The sequence below is a fragment of the Oryctolagus cuniculus genome, chromosome 8 (assembly GCF_964237555.1).
Source record: "Oryctolagus cuniculus chromosome 8, mOryCun1.1, whole genome shotgun sequence".
Taxonomy (NCBI): Eukaryota; Metazoa; Chordata; class Mammalia; order Lagomorpha; family Leporidae; genus Oryctolagus; species Oryctolagus cuniculus.
The window spans coordinates 3,381,210-3,400,471 of NC_091439.1; the positions used below are offsets into that span (position 1 = coordinate 3,381,210).

A 19,262-nucleotide genomic window follows, 5' to 3' on the forward strand; every position below is an offset into this window, starting at 1 on the left:
CCCCCAGCAACCGTCAGATACTCACAGTCCAGTTATTATCACGGCCTTGCAAATTTCCCCGAATGTGATGGCTTCATCCTACCACTTTCCTATGCGAACAGATTCTGTGGGTCCAGAAGTCAGAAAGGACACAGCTCTGAGGGCTTGTCCCTGCTCCTGTGTGTCCGGCCCCTCATTTGGGAAGGCTCGGAGGCTGGGGGTGCCTGTGGGGGCAGAATCATCTGCAGACTTGCTCACCCTCAAACCTGGCATTGGAACTGCCTCCTGGCACCCTCACCGCCTCCTTGCACTTCTGGGGTTCGGGAGAAAATGTGCCGGCAGACGAGGGGGAGGCTGCATCACGCTCACTCAGACTCAAGGGGTGGGGGTGTAGCTTCCTTCCCTTGGTATGTTTCAAAAACTTTTCTCCTTTGTTAAACTCATTTAATAGGCCATGCTGCAATGACATCATACAAACTGCCTTCATTCTTCAGTGGTCCTGAGTTACCGTAGGCCTTCAGTGTGGGCACTGCCTGTCACGAGCCTGAAATTGCGGTGATCTTTCTTTGGTTTATTGCTGTCGTGTACATGGTGGCTTGTGTGTGATGCTTTGGGGACTGACTTTGCCCAAGGTCATACAAGCAGCCTCATGCTGGAGCGGAAGTAAATTGCAGGTCTTGTTGCTCCTGTGCCAGGCTGGCTCTGGGGGGCACCCCCAGCTCTGTTGTCTACAGTGTCACTTTATGACTTGCTCTCCATCACGGGGGTTTGGAGAAATGCAGACATAGGCCGGCACCCTGAGCCGGTGAGTCTATTGATTGGTTCTGCTGGCTTGGCAGGCTGCCCATGTTCAGAATTTAGGGTTTTCCTTTACCCCACAAGAATCCCCCTTTTACTTTCCGGTGCACACCACATTTTCCCGTGGTACTCAGCTGGGGTTTGTATCCAGGCGTCTGGTCCATGACATGTTTCTAGGGATGTGCAAGAATGTGGTCCAAGACTCATTCTTCTCATTGAAAGCTCATCTCTGGGGTTCTCCCTTCAAAACTTTATGGTCATTAGAACATACTGATATTACAGCTCACAATGCAGATCCTTACAGGCTGCGATTTAGCTGTGGCATTGTCCAAAAAGAAAAGAATACCCCAGACCAGATCCAAACAAAACAGTAGCCCATCGGGTGGCAGACTCTGAGACCCCATCAGCAGGAGCCCTCCCCTCCAGGCCTTCCATGGTGCGGGGCTGCCAAGCCCTCCGCTTCATGTCGTAGCATGTTGTGCCCTTGCTGCCTCTCCGAGCTGTGCTGAACTTCTGTGGCTTCCAGAATGTTCTCTCTTCCCTCCGGACTGTTGTTTACTGTGGTCAGGCAGCCTGGAAAGTCCTCCTTTCCATCCCATATTAAGTCTGTCTGCTGCACAGTCCCTCCTCCTCCACTCAGATGACCCCCGGTGTAGGTGGATCCCCACCTACACAGCACCCAGCAGACGGAGCTCGGAGTCTGTCTGCCAGATCACAGGGATACAGCCACCCCTTCTGTGTCTGTGCTGCAGATGTGTGCATGCTCTCTGGGGTGGGTCTGTGGTTTATCCATCTTTGCGTATTCTGGCCCGTTACCTAAAGTGGGACGGGTTATTGAGGAGTGGCTGATGAACTTCCTGCATCGGTGCACTGATAGAAGAGTTCAGTAAGTGTTAGTCAGAATGAAGACCCAGACCTGACAATAGATACTCATACCCATCCAAGTCAGTGGGATCTCTGATGCAAGCTAAGCTCAGGTCCCATGGTGTCCACGAAAAAGGAGAGGAACTGAAGCCCACAGTGACTCAGAAGACCCTTCCCTCACTGTCAGGTGTCTTTACCTGCTGCCTATGTGGCCCTAGAACATTTTCAAGAAGTGGTATGGCGCTCAGATGTTACTGAAAATACTGCCATCTCTTTAGACTGGTCTGTTGGAAGCAGTCTCCCGGTGTGCTTCTCAAATTGATTTGCTACAGCAGTGGGGTCATCTGTACCTCTCCCACTGTGGGACCAACAGAGATATCAGATGTAGCCTTTGTTGTAGGCCCTGCTGTGGGTGTTTGGTCACAACTCAGCCTGCATCAGAAATTCTGTTGGCCTGGATGGTTATGATTATTCATCACAAACTGGGTCTTCACTTTACCAACACTTACTGAAGATTCTCTGTGCATCAGTGTGGGCAGCCAGCAGTTCCCAAAAGCTCATCTTCAGACACCAATTCAGTAAGTCTGGTTGGGGCACAAGGTGCTGTATTTTTTTTAAAGATTCATTTAATTTATTTGAAAAGCAGAGTGACAGAGACAGAGAGGGGGAGAGACAGGATGAGCTCTTCCCTGTGCTGGTTCGCTCCCCAAATGGCTACAGCAGCTGGGGCTGGGCCAGGCTGACGCCAGGAGCCAGGGACTCCGCGTGGGTCTCCTGTGAGGTGGCAGGGGCCCACACCTTTGGACCCCCTTCTGCTGCTTCTCCAGGCACTGGATTAGCAGAGAGCTGGGTCAGAGTGGAGCAGCTACCTGCTACCAGGGGCAGCCATTTTCCTTAGTTTCCATTGGCACAGAGGAGTTAGGCCAAGTAATATCTACTATGGTAGCCTCCTGGGAGCCATTTCTGGGCTTATGAGTCTTTCCTTCACCTTCATCTTGCTGTGGTCTATCTTGTAGTTTATAAATTACACAGGAATACACATATGTCTTCCCCCGGATACCCAGTTCATTCGATCTTAAAGCCTGTCTCTCAAGCTAAGTTGACTTTCTACCATTGACTAATGAGATGCGCCCATCGAAGAAAATCAGTGTTTATTAGAGATGCAGCTTAATGACTTCTCTTGAAACACAAAGCAGTCAGGCTCCCAGATGCTTTGAAAATACACTGTGACCCCATTTTTATGACCAGGACACAGGGACCCGGAGTCATGAACAGCCTTCTTCAAGGTGCTGCCCAGTTAGGGCTGAAGCCAGGGTTAGACCAGGAGCCTCTGGTGTGGATGTTGGCCAACCCCAGAAGCCTGTCTGAGGAGCTCAGTTCTGTTGTGTTGTGAGTGCCGGTGGCGGTTTGGGTACAACGTGGTGCGGTCTCACTAATGAGAATGGGTGGTTCAAGGAGGGAGGAGTACAGCCAGATGGAAGGGCATGGGCTGTGACAAAGGATTTGAAGTTTTCAGTGGATGTTGGTCATTGGAAATGGATTTCTCAAGTAGCATCTAAAAAAGTAAATCTTATTCCAATATTGCTAAAAAGCATTACCCTGACTTCTAGCATTACAGACATCTGGGCCCACAGCGGCAATTTCAGAAAATTAGTCATTGGGTTGTGTTTTTAAGCATGTTTAATTAATGCCAGTACAGCAAATGCAAGTGCTCACCGTGGAGTCCTGACCGGCTTGCCCAAGAGCAGTAATACACTCAGTGATTAATGGAGCAAAGTGTAGTGACATCATCATAATGGTAATGATAGTGATTATTATTCCTAACATCATGAAGTACTTCCTGTGCACCAGGCGTGAGTGTTCTACACGAGTTAATTGAGTTAATCTTCATAATAGCCCTATGTGGAGACGGGTATTAATGTTAATCTGTACCCTGAAGAAGTTGATGTCAGGGAACCAATCAGTAAATTATCTTACTCTCAAAGGTAAGTCTCCAGACTGACTTTTCTGATATCCCTTGAAAAGCTGCTTAGTTTTTCTAAAGACTTATTTATTTATTTGAAAGGCAGAGAGGCAGAGAGGCAGAGAGAGGGAGAGAGAGGTCTTCCATTGCTGGTTCACTCCCCAAGTGCTCAGGACCCGGAGTGCACAGACCTCTCACACGCCTTCAAGAATTCTGCTGTTGCCTTTTTTTTTTTTTTTTTCCAAATAGAGAAACAGCAGAGTTGTCTGTTTTCGAAACCTTACTGTAAGACACTGGGGGTGGGAAATGACACCGTCAAGACGCCTCCCTGCACTCAGCGTGGTGTTGGGGCCAGGCAGTGAGGGCAGAGGTGGGAACAGCAGGGATTTCAAGGCAGGCACCTGGGAAGGGGGAGCGTTGCCAGGGCAGCGTTCTCCAAAGCTGCAGGACTTCCTATCACGTTGTGGTGGCTTAACCCCTGCCCCACAGAGTCAGCCCCCATCTCTATATTTTAACTGACAAATAATCATTGTATCTATAGGTTATAATGTGATGCCTTGATCCAAAAGTACATTACAGAAAGATTCAATTAAGTTAATTAATATATCCATCACCTCAACAATTTAAAAATCCCTTTGGTCTAGTGGAATGTTATAAGGTTGCTTTATTCTTGACCGGTCACCAGGCGGGCGACACAGTGGATCACTCACAGTCACTCTTCCTGCCTAACTGGAACTGGATCAGCTTCTTCCCTCTCCCCATCAGCCCCGGAAACCACCCTTCTGTCCTCTGCTCTGTGACTCCTGCTGTGTTAGATCCCACTTGGAAGTGGGACTTGGCAGGATTCTTCTTTCAGTGCGTGACTGCGTTCACCTGAGACAGCGTCTTCCAGCTCTGTCCGTGCTGTCACACGTGTCTGTGCACCACGTCTCTACCCGTTCATCTGCTGATGGACACCGACGTTGCTTCCACGCCTAGACCGCTGTTCTAGTGCCCCGGTGAGCTTGGGGGTGTGCATAGCTCTCTGGCATACTGGCTGCCTCTCCGGATCCTAAGACCCTCCCAGCTCATCCTGTCCACACCTCCAGCCTCAGCTCTCATGGTGAGGAAGCCTGAATTCCTGTCTACACAAGTCCTGTCTTCTGGACATTGCATTTACTCATGCAGCTAAACCTGCATCACAGTCCGTGACCCCCTTCTCCCCAGTAACCGGGGTCAGGGAGCCCCGCCCCTCACCACATCCCACGCTCTGACTTTCCAGATCTTTCTGCTTCCCATCATCTCCACGGCCAGTGCCCTGGTTCTGACCCTTCCCACTTCTGGCTGAGCCATGGTGCTTTCTTCTTGTTGTTCTGTGATCTCATCCTCTCCATGGTGCTGTGGAGTGACAGTCCCCAAAGAATCTCATCTCTCCACTCTTCATTATTGTTGTTGTTAAATTTGAGAGGCAGGGAGTGAGAGAGACAGACAGGTGTACCAAGGGAGCAAGCTTCCCTCCACTGCTTCACTGCCCAAATGCAGGCAAGTGCCATGGATGGGTCAGAGGGAAGCTGGGGGCTGAGAACTCAATCCTGGCTGCCCATGTGGGTGGCAGGGCCCCAGCTACCTGAGCCATCAGTGCTGCCTCCGTGGCCAGCGTTAGCAGGAAGCTGGAGTCCGAAGTGGAGCCAGAGCTGAACCCCGTGCTCTGATATGGGACATGGATGCCCTAACTGGCCCAACACACCCCTGTGACCAGCCCAGCTCCTCCAGAGTGTGTACCTGAAATGAGGAACTCGTGGGCCCCCGTGGGGTGGCCCTACCTGCCTCTGCAGCTCCATCACCCACCCTGGGCACTGCAGCCTCACCACACACTGCTTCAGGTTGGACACACACAGCTGTGTTCATTTGATTTTCCAGCATCCTTGCTCGAGCTGTGATCTTCACTCACTGTGCCCTTCCTGATGTTCTAGTCCTGGCAGGCCTCGTCTCTGTCTCGGTTCTTCCGGACTGCCCCAGCTTCTCTGCCAGGCGGAGGTGCCCTCCTGTTCACACTGTGGGCAGGCTCTGCTGGGGGCACATCATGTTCTGAACTCCTGTCTTGCTTATCCACCTGCCCACCCCTCTAGATTCCAAAGCACAGTTCTTCTACCAGCTTTAGTCCAGAGCAGCCCTGAGACAAACCAATAAGGAGGAAAGAGTCATTTGAATGTGACTTTTGTGACGCCCAGGGCGCCTGGCCAGGGGCCTCTCCCTTCACCTGCACTCATTGTTGGGTACCCAGAGGTAACGGGCACAATGCAGGTTTGTGAGTGGGAGAAGGCTCTGAAAACACATTTGACCGCTCGTACTAGGGAGCCCAGCAGGAGAGGGAACGCCTTCGAGTGTGTGCATTTGATTCGCTTTTCTGGGAAGCGCCATTGCCTGCATCCAGGCACCTGGGGCTCGCGGCAGTCTTTCCGCACCTCTTTCACAGACACCATGCGTGCAGTACTTGACCTCCAAAAGCAGAGCGGGCTGGCCACGGCACTGTCACGCGTCTTGTTCCTCTCACGAGGCCTGGGGGTGAGTGCCGCCCTCCAGGCAGAAGTTTCTAGAAAGCCAGAGTTCCAAATAGTGAAGCGATGAGTGCTTGGGTAAGAAAGCCTTCTAGGTGCTCACCTGCTCCCCTTCCTGCGCAGAATCCGCAGCAGGCGTCCTGACACTGGGACAGAGGAAGCGGGCGGGGGCTCTCACAGAGGTTTTCAGAGGCAGTGGATCCGAGGTGGCGTTTATAATTTTTAAAATTAAAAAATAAAAAAGTTCTGCCCGCTCCCCTGCTGTCAGGAGATCACCTGTCACTGTACCTGTCAGCGTGTCTGCCTGTTAGAAAATTCCATTTCCCAAATATCGTTCTTTTTCCTTGGGGAAAGATCGCCTTTTTTTTGCATTAAAATCCTGCCTTTCAAAGTTTGCTACTTTCTGTGTTTATAGATTAAGTATTAGGGTAACTTATTTAAGAACTGGTAAAATGGTATGGGAGTGTCAAAACTGTGCTCTCTGGGTAAATGTGGGTCATCTGTGGGCCAATCAGCAGTTCAGTGGGCTCTCTGGAGTCCTTCCAGAGACTTCTGTTTCTCCTGTGCCCGGTTCCTTCCATGCTGAGTTTTCAGAGTCACTTATGGAAAGTGGCTCCAGGGAGTCACTGAGCCCTTAGCAGGGGTCCGCCCCTGTCAGTCACTTGTAAGGTGAGGTAGGTGGTGCAGGTCCTGGCTTCTGAGCTCGTGTGGAAAGAAGGTGGGACTCTGATCTTCAGGGGCCTCTGCTGTGTCGGGAGTATAAGGAGTCACTCTGGGTGGAACATCGTGGGAATGTTCCCAGAGGAGCAGGGTCAGATTCAAGGGTGGAAGTGGGGAATTGGGGAAGGTACACATGGGTGGGGCTGCATGTCCCTGCAAGATGTGGGGTGGACGTGTGTGGCCGGGAGCCCAAGACCCGAGTTCCACATTCCACATTCCAGCTCCTGGGCGCAAAGCCGGCTCTGGCTTCTGACCAGCTCCCTGCTAATGCAGACCCTGGAAGGCAGCCTTGATGTCTCCAGTGACCGGGTTCCCGATCCTTTTTGGGAGATCTGGGTTGAGTTCTGGACTCCCAGCCTTGTACTTGGCCCAGCCCTGGCATCTGTGGGCCTTTGGGAAGTGAGTCAATGGAGGGAGGGAGTTCTGTTTGTCTGTCTGTGCCTCTCAAATAAACAACAAGTGAATAAATAAATAAGAGCAAATGCAAGACTTTTTCAGAGAACAGTTATTCTGGTAAAACGTACAGAACGTCAAATTTACCATCGTAACCATTTTTAAGAGTTGGGTTCAGTGACTCAGGTACATTCAACATGCTGTGCAGTCACCACCACCATCTGTCTCCAAAACACGTTTATCTCCCCAAACAGAAACCCTGAGCCCAGTAGACATGCATGCCCCCTCCCTGCTCCCAGAAGCCCTGGTAACCTGTGTTCCACGTCTGTCTCTATGAATGTGAGGTGGGTCCCTCATATAAGCAGAATCATGTGGTACACGTTACGTGTCACTTACCCAAAATGCTTGGGACCAGAAGTGTTCAAGACTTGCAGGTTTTATAGATTTGGGAGTATTTGCATCCACTTTAACTGTTTGGGTGCCCTTAACCCCAAAATCTAGAACGCTCCAGAGGTAATTCTGGGTTTCGAAGCATTTCAGATTTTAGATTTGCAACATTTTTCTCTGACTTATGTTACTTCATATAATGTCTGCAAGGTGCTTCCACATTGCACGTGTCAGAATGTCCATTATATGTATATAAAAGATTTGTTAATTTGAAAGGCAGGGTAACATGGGGTAGGGAGATCTTCCATCTACTCAGAGAGAGAGAGAGGGAGAGAATCTTCCATCCACTGGGTAACTCTCCAAATGGCCAGCCACAAGAGCCAAGGCTGAGCCAGGCCAAACTCGAGGAAGTCCACCCTAGGCTCCCACATGGGTGGCAGGAGCTCAAGTGATTGGGCCATCTTCTGCTTTCTTCCCAGGCACACTAGCAAGGAGCCGGATTGGAAGCAGAGCTGCCCGGACTTAAACCAGCACTCCCATGTGGGATGCCAGTGTTGCTAGTGGTGACAACCCACAGTGCTGGCCCCATAATACACCATACTTTGTCCATGTGTCAGTTGATGGAGATAGCTGTTGCTTCTTTTGGCTGTTGTAAACAATCCTGTGAACCTGAGGATACAAGTATCTGTTGACACCATTCCATTCTCTCGGGCACATGCCCAGAAGTAGAGAGTGGAATTGACTGGGTTGTATGGTAACCTTATGGTTCACGTTTTGAGGAACTGCCAAGTTGTTTTTAGCTGTGCCACCCAGCATTCCCAGCAACAGCACACAGGGCTCCAGTTTCTTCACAGTGGTCACGGGTATGCGGGAGCACAGGACTTCTGTGCTGGGGAGAGCAGAACGAGAGGTGCACTTCCAGCAGGACTGGGGTGGCGGCAGGGGCTGGATTGGAGATGATTGACAGCACCAGGGCTTGTGCAGGAAGCTGAAAGAGACAGGGATGATGTGGAGAGCTGAGAATGAGTGGGACTCGAGATTGAACACAGTGCTTCTTGCAGGGAGGGGGTCTGAGGAGAGCTTCATCATGGGTCAGCACTGCACAGGAGCCACTTCCTGCGTTGCCCACCTATTGGGAATGGGAGAATCGTGATTTCCCAGGTCTGACACTGGGGACAGGATGTGGAGAGGGAAGAGGCACCTGCTCTTGGCCAGCCATTGGCTACCAAAGGAATACACTGTGCCACAGACAACACAGCTGTTTGTGAATACCTGCGGATGCCCCCCTCCACACGGGTTAGGGGCCCTAGAGCCCGGCCCCTGGAGTCGGGAGACACATTAGATTGGGATGCTTGCACAGAGAGCTGACACAACGAAACCATAGCCAGCTGTTAGCATCTGTAGAGGCCAGGAGGGGAAAAGAGGTGCGAGCTGGGTGTCTGAACAGATCCCCGCCAGCTCCAAAGTTCCTGTCTTGACCTTGAATGCGCGTCGTGCATACAACAGTACCATCATAAAAAGTATTCCCACGAAGGCACCCACCTGCTGGATTACCCCTCACATGGCAGTCACCTGCTGTTTCAGCTGCTTCTGCCCCTCCCCTCTCTGCATTCTATTGTGTTTTCACCACTGAAGCTCCTAGAAGGTGAGAGGATTCCTCAGGTGTTATCCTTTGTGTTGGAGAAAGCCCCAAGGTACTTGACTCTGTGTGTGTGTGTGTGTGTGTGTGTGTGTGTGTGGATGCACTTGCAAGAGAGTTTTGAATAATTTATAAGAGGTGAAATTAAGGGATCTAGAAATCAGATTTATAAGACATAATTAAAATAATTAGAGTGTGGGGAAACCTGCTGAATGTTGATGTAATGACTGTTTAAGCCAGGCATGGAATGTGGAAGACCTTGAGAAAACTGCTTAAACCATGGTTTAAGCTTCGTGCAGGGAGCCACCCGCCACCGCACCTGTGTGGTGTGCACCCCTGTGGCGTTGGGCTGACGACAACGGGCACCACAGAGGGTACATGTGTCACCATGGTTAGAGGTATTGCCAATAAGGAGAATCACCGCATTTTCCAGGTTCTTTATAAATAGAGATCCATCTCATGTATTGTACTCTGTCATTTCAGATTTGGGTTTGCGTTTTTGAAAATTTGGGTGGATTTGGGTTTTTGAAAGTCCATGATGCTTATCATGGTGCTGGGCAAAAAGATGACTGATTTGAAACCAGGCCCCCCATCCATGCACATTTTTATCTTCAGGTTAACCTGCCAGCGGCCGTCACGGCCATGAGCACAGAGGTTCAGCTGCCAGCACCAGGCGTCAGGCATGGGGAGCATGGCAGATCCAGCCACCCACCCGGGGCTGCCTGTTGCAGGTTGAACACAGGTGCATCCCTGAGGCCGGCCCCCATCAGACCCTGGGACTCTGTGGGTCACCCACCTGCTGTGGATAAAAAGAGTCTGTTTTGGAGCCAGCATCGTGGTGCTGCAGATAAAGCCACCGCCTGCAATGCTGGCATCCCATGTGAGCAGAGGTTGGAGTCCCAGCTTCTCCACTTCTGACCCAGCTGCCTGCTAATGCACCTGGAAAAGCAGCAGAGGGTGACCCAGGTGTTTGCACTCCTGCCACTCACGTGGGAGACCCAGGTGAAGCTCTTGGCTTAAGCCTGGCCCACCTCCGGTCATTGTGGCCATTTAGGGAGTGAACCAGGGGATGGAAGATCTCTTTGTATCTCTCCCTCTCTGTCACTCTGCCTCTCAAATAATAAATAAATATTTTTTAAAAAGGGAAAAGAAAAGAGCCTGTTTTCCAAGTGCAGGACTAATTGAAAGAATTAGGAGAGTTTGAGGGCAACTATTGAACTTTTTCAAACAGTTTCCTAAAGGGGCCAGCATTTGGCCTGTAGGTTAAGATGCCTTCAAATCGGAGTGTCTGGGTTTGAGTCCCAGCTTGGCTTCCTGCTAATGCAGACCCTGGGAGGCAGCAGTGATGTCTCCAGTGCTTGGGTGCCTGTCTGCCACCGGTGTGGGAGAGCTACATTGATTCCTAGCTTCCAGCACCTGGGGAGGGAACTGGTGGCTGGAAGCTCTCTGTGGCTCTGTCTTGAATTAAAAGAAGTCCTGTGAGCTTTTCAGGGGTAAGTCTCCCTTCCTGCATGGCCGCCCCTGCTGGGATTCTGAGTCTTCTGCAGCTGAGCTCAGCCCGGCTCTCCCTGCATCCCCGACCTGGAGGTGTCCGGGCAGTGTTCTTGCTTCCCCAGGGCTGCAGAAGAGGACCTAGTCCTGCTCATTTTGTGCAGAGGTCCTCCGCTTACCCATACTCGCTGCCCCTGGTGATTGTGCATTCTGAATCTTCAGGTGGCTGAGGGCACCTGGGAACAGTGCGTGGCAAGCACAGGGCACCAGACTCCGCCTGTGGCCACCACAGATCCAGAACAAGACCAAAGAGGCTGTCACCGGGCAGGAGGATGGGCACTCCTGTTAGGCGAGGGGCAGGGTTTGTGAGGAGGCTGTGTGATTCCCTCCGAGGAAAAGAAAAGATGAGGAAGAGAAGAGGCGTGGTTGGGGAGGCGTCGTGTAATGCTGTCAGTCACTGTAGGGATAAAGAATGTGATTTAGGACCCAGCCAGTTAAGCTCCAGCTTAGGATGCCAGAATCTCATGCCACAGTGCAAGTTCAAGTCCCAGATCCAGCGCCCTGGCAACGTATCTGGGAAGGCAGCAGAAAATGGTCCAAGGACTTGGGCCCCTGCCACCCATGTGTTAGACCCAGATGAACCTCCTGGCTCCTAGTTTCAGCCTGACCCAGCCCTACCTGGTTGCAGACATCTGGGGAGTGAACCAGCATTTATATTCATTCATTCATTCATTCATTCAGTCTCTCTCTCTCTCTCTCCATGTCACTCTCCCTTTCAAATGAATACATAAATAACTCTTTTTTAAAAAGGGGCAGTGCTGTGGTACAGTGGGTTAAGCCGCTGCCTGCAATATGGTATCCCATATGGGTACCAGTTCAAATCCCAGCTGCTCCACTTCCAATCACACTCCCTGCTAAGGTACCTGGGAAAGCAGCAGAGGATGGCCTAAGTGCTAGAGTCCCTGTATCCACTTGGGAGACCCAGAGGAAGCTCCTGGTTCCAGGCTTCGGCCTGGCCCAGTGTGGGCCATTGCAGCCATTTGGGGAGTGAACCCGTGAATGAAAGATATTTTTTATATATATATATACACACACACACACACACACACACACACACATATGTAATATATGCCTCTTTCTCTAACTCTGCCTTTCAATAAATAAATAAATTTTTTAAAAGGAAGACAGAAATGTGTTATAAAGCAAGACGGAAGTTCACAGGAGTAGGCATTTGTCATAGCAGTTAGGCCATCAGTTGGAACACTAGCATGCCTGGGCTCAGGTCCCAGCTCCGCTTGTCATACACCAGCTCCACTTGTTATACAGCTTCCTGCTAATGCACACCCTGGGAGGCAGCCGTTCCTGGGTCCCTGCCACCCACCCAGGAGACCCAGATGGAGTTCTTGCCTCCTGACTTTATCCTGGCTCAGCCCCACCAGTTGCAGTCATTTGAGCAGTGAACTAACAGATAACATTCTTCTCTTTCTCTCTCTGCCCTCAGATGAACAAGAAAGCTGTTTATCTGGTGATTAGTTGAATTTTGCTATTTTTTTCCCCCTGAATGTCGGCAATGCATCCATTAACCCAGGAAGTCATCTGCCCTTTAGACAGAGGAGGCTCCTCCTGAGAGCTGAGCTCCAGTGCTGAGTTCACCCTTTGCACCTGGTGAGGGAGCACCGTGTGTAGGGTGCAGGAGCAGGATCCTCTGTCTGCCTCACTCCTCTTACCCTGTAGAGGCAGAAGAAGGGGCAGGGATGCTAGCCAACACTGACCGAGGGCCTGCTGTGTGTATGCACCGTTCTGATCTCTGTACGCCTATGAGGGCACCTCAGAACGTTTACGGAAAATGAAAGAGAAGTTTATTTTGCTGCCCAAATTGTTTGAAATCCAAGTGATGATAAGTCTTCAAAAAGTTCATGGAACAAGTGTGTAATGAAGCAACTCTGCCCGTTGTTTAAGTTTTTCCTGCATCAAAGTAAGCTTACCTTTAATTCAATTTTGCCAGGAAATGCTTGAAGTACATTTTTCTATCTTGCAGCAACCCGCTGGGAAGGTGAGGCAGGGGACGTCCCAGAGTTAACCGTTAAGAGTCTGGATTAGAACTCTGTGATCTGGCCCGAGAGCCAGGACTCCAAGCAGGAAGAAATGTGGACTCAGTATGATCTTTGCCTGCCACCAGGCCGACCACGTGATGCTTCTAGAAACCTCCAGAGGACCACTGGCCTGAGCTGCACCCAGGGGCCCTGAAGAGGTCACTATGACCAGTTCATCTGAAATGGCTATAGCCTGTCCCTTTAGCACCCATGTCATGAATATAATTTTAATATTTTTCTAATCATGTTAAAGAAACCTTGGAGAATAGCAGAAAAAAGTCAAAATGCCACTCCACACCTTTGCCAGTTTTATTTTGGCATATTGCCTAACAGTCCTTGTTCAGATACCTGTGAATAGGGGAAATAGTTTGCAGCCAACTTTATAAGCCATTTTTCCCCATGTTTTGATGAAGCCTTCATGACTGATTTTTAAATTAATGGTATTTTTATTTCTATTTTATCTTTAAAAAAAGATTTTATTTATTTGAAAAGCAGAGTCTCTCTCTCTTTCTCACCTGCACACACACGCACACACACACACAAACACACACACACACACACAGATCTTCGATCTGCTGGTTCACTCCCCACAATAGCCAGGGCAGGGCCAGGCCAAAGCCAGGACCCAGGAACTCCATCTGGGTCTCCCATGCGGGTGGCAGCGCCCCAAGTACTTGGGCCACCATCTACCCTGGCACATTAGCAGGGAGCTGGCAGGACTGTGCCAGCCCACCAACCCCACTTTTGATATTAATGGGGACCACTTGGGCTTTTCTGATCGTTGTTGGGTGCAGAGATTTCATCTTCACCTTTTTAATAAAAGCCCTTGGCGCTGATCCCCTCGTAGGAAAGCCCTCAGCAGGCAAGGTGAGTTTTGACACACCTGCTCGTGTTCTTCGCCCGCAGGCATCTACCGGACAGAGCGGGACAAAGGCACGCTGTACGAGCTCACCTTCAGAGGGCACCACCAGCACGAGTTCCGGCGCCTCGTCCTCTTCCGCCCCTTCGGCCCCATCCTGAAGGTGAAGAAGGAGAGACTGGACATGGCGCACACGCTCATCAACGTCATCGTGCCGCTGGCGAGGAGGGCCGACAAGTTCCGGCAGTTCATGCAGAACTTCAGGTGGGCGTCGGCTGTGCGTCTGCCCCCGCGTGCCCCTCTGCTCCTCCCCGCCAGGGACGCAGGCTCCTGTCGCTTCTTGCTGGGCAGCTGCGCTGGTCCCACGTGGAGTTTCCTCTTGCTGTTTGCCTTTCCCTACAAGCCACCGGGAAACCCGGATAAGCATATGCATCTCCAGAGGTAGCAATTAGGAGCTTTGGGCTTTCGTCAGGATCTAACACATAAGCTAACGTCGTGATATGGGGGGACTTCTGGGAAAAGGCAATGGGAAGGTAAGTTTATTTTGGTGCACAGCTTTTTGAAATCCAGGCCTATGGGGGGTCTTCCCAAAGTTAATGCAATGTCTGTGTTATGAAAAAAACATGAGTGATAAAAACCATGAGTGATTTTCAGATTTTTCTTGCACCAAAATAAACGTTTTTCTTTTAAAAAACATCATTTGAAAGAGTGAAAGAAAGAACGAGACAGACAGAGAGAGAGAAGAAAGAGAGATTGCATCCTTGCATCCACTGGTTCATCCCCCAGATGGCCGCAATGCCTGGGGCTGGGCCAGGCTGAAGCCAGGAGCTTGGATCTCCATCCGGGACCCCCACATGGGTGCAGGGGCCCAAGCACTTAGGCCATCATCTGCTGCTTTACCAGGCACGTTAGCAGGGAATTAGATCAGAAATAAAGCAGCCAGGATTCAAACTGGCACTCATAAGGGATGCTGGCTGGCATCATAGGCAGCTGCTTAACTCGCTGCACCCAGACTTGTCTCTCCTACTTCTCTTTTCCATGAACTTTTTGAAGTCCCCTTGTACAGTGCAAAGTAGGGCAGGCCCCCGCGTTTGTCCCAGCCTGGTTGTCGATACCCTTTGTGCTCGGTCCCTGCATTCCTTGGTGGCTGCAGCACAGATACGACTGTTTGTGTCTCCAGCCTAGCTATGCTGTGTCTTCATGCTCTCTCTGGGATGACAGAGCGCCACTGGACGGGGAGATGCCTTGCTCTGGGAACTGTTGACTCTGTGCTTGCACTAGGCATCAGGTCACACCCTGACACTGGGCAGCAGGTGTGCTGGGTCTCGGCATAGATGGGCGCTTGTGCCTCTGGCTGGGAAGCTGCCAGCAGCTGGCCGGGTGGAGGCCCTGTGCTTTGCTGCACTACGTAGGCCAGCCCCTGGCCAGGCTGGGCTTGGTAAGGTGGTGCTGACGCTTGGTGCTTGGTGCAGGGCTGTGTCCTGGGTGGGGGACCCAGAGGCCTGGATTATCAGGTTCCCTGGGTATACATGGAACCTCAAAAAGTTCATGGAAAATGTCTATTAGGGAAAAACTGGGTGGATTTGAAAAATTTGAGGCATGAAAATAAACTTATCTTTCAAAAATTTTCTTAAAGATATATTTATTTGTAAAAGAGAGAGGTCTTCCATCTGCTTGTTCACTCCCCAGATGACTGCAATGCCCAGAGCTGCACCAATCTGAAGCCAGGAGCCGGGAGCTTCCCCTGGGTCTTTCATGCAGGTGCAGGAGCCCAAAGACTTGGCCCGTCTTCCCAGGCACATTAGCAGAGAGCTGGATCGGAAGTGGAGCAGCCGGGACTTGAAACAGTGTCTATATGGGATGCCGGCACTGCAGGTGGTGGTTTTACCCACTACGCCACAGTGCCAGCCTCAAACTTATCTTTTAAATCCATTTTTCAGCAAATGTTTTAGAGTCCCCTGCATATATGCATGTGTTTCCATAGAATGAAGACTGCAAGTAGTTAACCCGTTAAAGTTAAATGAACATTTAGCAGTAGTAACAACTGGAAAAAAAAAAAAAAAAACCTAGAAGGGAGGAATTGTTGCAAAAATTAAATTAGTAGCTTTTCAGCCTCCCAAATGGAGATACGGAAATGAAATGTATTTCTGGTAAATCTCTTCTTAAAAAAAATCCCAAAAACTCAGGGCGTTTCCTTCACCGTTAGTGCCGGGTGTTTGTGCTGCATGGCAGTGGGGGGCGGGCAGGGATGGTGTCACTCGGGTGGGGTGTTTCCAGGGACAGTTGTGGGTGTGGAGTGCCAGACACTCCACCCAAACTGGAGCAACACAGAACTGAGGCAGGCATCTGCTCCAGTGGTTAGGATGCCTACATCCCATAGCAGAGTGTCTGCGTTCCAGTCCCCGCTCTGCTCCCGGCTCCAGCTTCCTGCCAGGATGCACCCTGAGAGGCAGTGGGTAATGGCTCCAGTGCTGGGGTCCCTGCCACCCATGTGGGAGACCCAGATGAAGCTTCTGGCTCCTGGCTTCAGCCTGGCCCAGCCCCAGCTGTTGTAGGCATTTTAGGAGTAAACAAGCAGATGGAAGTCTCTCTCTCTCTCTCTCTCATCTCCATCTGGTCTGAGTCTCTCTTGTATTTTTCTCCCTCTCTTCCTCTCCCTTTTTCCCTCTCTCAAATAAGATGAAAAAAAAAAAAAAAAAGACTTTGTCTTCACCTTTGTGATGGTGCAGTCCACTAACACAGATCCAGAAGCTGTGGCTAAGACACAGACAGGAACCAGGGGACACTCAGACACGCACACGCGCTCACCACCCCAGCGCCAAGCAGACGGCCCCTGCTCGGGAGGCCGAAGGGGTGGGTGTGGTGTAGTCTGCCGTCACGGCTTCTGGAGGAATGGGCTGTGAGGGCATTTGCTCTGGCTGTGAGCTGATGATTAAATGGCAGGACAAAAAAAAAAAAAAATAGAGAAAAGACAAACAAGTTCTTATTTCACACCCCAAACTCAAATTATCTTCAGTCCATTAACTGTTTAAGTGCAATTAATACCACCATAAAATTACTGGGCAAAAAATGAAGGGGCTGTTTATCAAGTACCTGATGTTATCTTTATGAAGTCTTTTCCATCGCAGGGTTTGCATGAGGCTGGAACACTTGATGCTGAAGCTGACATCATGCGTGATTTTTTATTTCCTCCTCTATCTCTGTTTTGTAAACATTCATCATTTGTTTAAAAATTCAGTGCTGGGTTATTTTTGGCTTTCATAATTAAGCATCGCTTTGTGGTTTGTAAAAGTGACACTGTGCTGTTTAAACAATGTCATTAGCTGTTCAACCATTGTGGACCAATATGAATAAATTATATAAAACTCAATCTATATCCCACCTCCTATAACTAACCATTATTTCTTTTAAAGAGTTATTTATTTGAAAGGCAGAGTTAGAGAGAGGGAGGGAGGAACAGGCAGAGAGAAAAGTCTTCCATTCTCTGGTTGACTCCCCAAATGGCCACAAGGGCCAGGACTGGGCCAGGCCAGGGCCAGGTGCTGGGAGCCAGGAACCAGGAGCTTCACTGGGCTCTCTGATGTACTTGGGCCATCTCCTACTGCTTTCCTAGGCACATTAATAGAGAGCTGGATCAGAAGTGGAGCAGCGAGGACTCTGACCAGCATGCCTCCGACCAGTTACCTCTCTGTATCTCTGCCTTTCAAATAAAGAAATAAATCTTGAGAGAGAGAGAGAGAACCGGCACAATAAGCTTTCTCCCTCCTCCCCATTGTGTCAGCTGTAAAGTTTGCTTTGTTGAGGTTTGCATCCATCATACTCTGCTTCGTACCTACAGTTCTTACAGATCTGGAGACACAGACATACTTTCGGGGATCTAGTAGGTTCATCAGCCATCCTATCCCTATAGCCTCTCCAGCCCTGACTTCTTCCTGGGCCGTATTTCATGGTTAGAATGAGTGCCAGGTGTCTCCACCTGCTGTGTGCAGGGGTGGCGTGGCTCAGTGACAGCTCTAGGGATGCGCTCTGGCCTCTGATGGGACCAGGAAATGGTGGGATGATTTCCTGCCTCGCTGACTAACGGTGGAGTTGCCGAGTCCCCATCTCTTGTCCCGGAGCTCCTCCCCATCTGATTTTCCTAGAACACGGTTTCCTTTCTCGTGCTGTGGGGTCCTTTCATTCCTGGGAGCTCCTGTGCTGTCTGTGTGGGAGCACAGGCCCAGCTTCGTCTGTTGGGTTCTGTGTTTCGTGGGCATGCTGCCTTCTGACACCTTCGTCTTCTATCTGCTCGCACCTAAGCCATTCCTCTGTCAGTAATTTCTTTTCCAACGCATCTACCCTGTGCCTTGCCAATTCCAGTGCCCTACCTCTGTGTGTTTAGGCTTTCTGTTTAGTTCCTGTGCACACAGTGTGCCTGTTCATCTTATTCTGTTGTTTCTATCATTTCCCTTTGGAAAAAAAAATTGTTTTTGAATCCACGTTTTTGTTAAGGGAGTGTGAAACATTTGCATGAACATTCTTCTGTTGGAGTTATATATTCCAGAGTGGGTTTTTCACTTGTGTCAAATGCTGCTACTGTTTTGCTTGAGCCAGTGCAAACAGAGGAGCTCCGCACATTGATAAAATGTGATGGTCCTTTACTGCCGGCGATGGAGAGCAGGCTCATGCCTTAAAGAACTCTCGACCCCAAAGCTCAAAGCAACAGGGTTTATAAAGGCAAAACCCACAAGGAGGGGAGGGGAAATACGTGGTTGCTAGGGTCAAGGTGACTTAAGGCCTATGCAAAGCCAGTATCAACTACAGGTGCAGCCTATCTGTTCTAGGCTTGAGCGATCATGCTCGGGAGTTTCTGTGTTCTGCCAAGTGGGATGCAACGCGCTGTTGTCGAAGTTCAGCCTCACGGTCAAGGGTGCTTTCCACGATGGAGTCTCAGGTGCTCTAAAATGGAGCCCCTACTGTCCAGGTGTCACTTCACCACTTGCTTGAATCTCCCTTTCTCTTCCTTTTCTCTCTGTTTTCTAAAAAAAAGAATGATTGATTTGAAAGCAAGGCATCAGAGAGAGAGGAGAAGAGAGAGCAAGAGGAGAAGAGAGAGAGAGAGAGAGGTCTTCCATCTGCTAGTGTACCCCAATCTGGCCAAAGCCAGGAGACAGGAACAACATCTGGGTCTCCCACATGGGTGGCAGGGGCCCAGGCACTTGGGCCGTCACCTGCTGCCTTCCCAGGCACATTAGCAGAAACGCTAGATCAGAAGCAGGGCAGCTGGGACTGTTACGGGGCCTGATATGGGATGCTGAGGGTACACCTGCTGCACCACCGTGCTGGCCCCTCTGCTCCTTCGGCTCCGCCCTTTGCAGGGCATGGTTGCCATGCTGCTTCTCCCCGTCTTTTCTCTGCACCGTGTGGTGAGGGCTGCCCAAGCTCACTCCTATGGGGGCATTTTCCTGGGCTCTTGATTGGGGAGTGTTGGGGGGTCCTAGGTGCATTGTGAAGACAGCACACATTCTGTTCCTGTGATCTGGGAGGTGAGAGGTGGGGT

At 50.4% G+C, this 19,262-nt stretch overlaps 1 protein-coding gene across 1 annotated transcript in view; it reads left to right on the top strand.

The window, feature by feature from the left end:
* Positions 1–19,262, top strand: part of CSGALNACT1 (chondroitin sulfate N-acetylgalactosaminyltransferase 1) — an 85,801-nt gene that overhangs the window by 28,331 nt on the left and 38,208 nt on the right. The window contains exon 2 of the mRNA XM_051819904.2: positions 13,771–13,987. Within this exon, the coding sequence (XP_051675864.1) occupies positions 13,771–13,987 (217 nt within the window). The remainder of the gene's footprint in view (positions 1–13,770; positions 13,988–19,262) is intronic.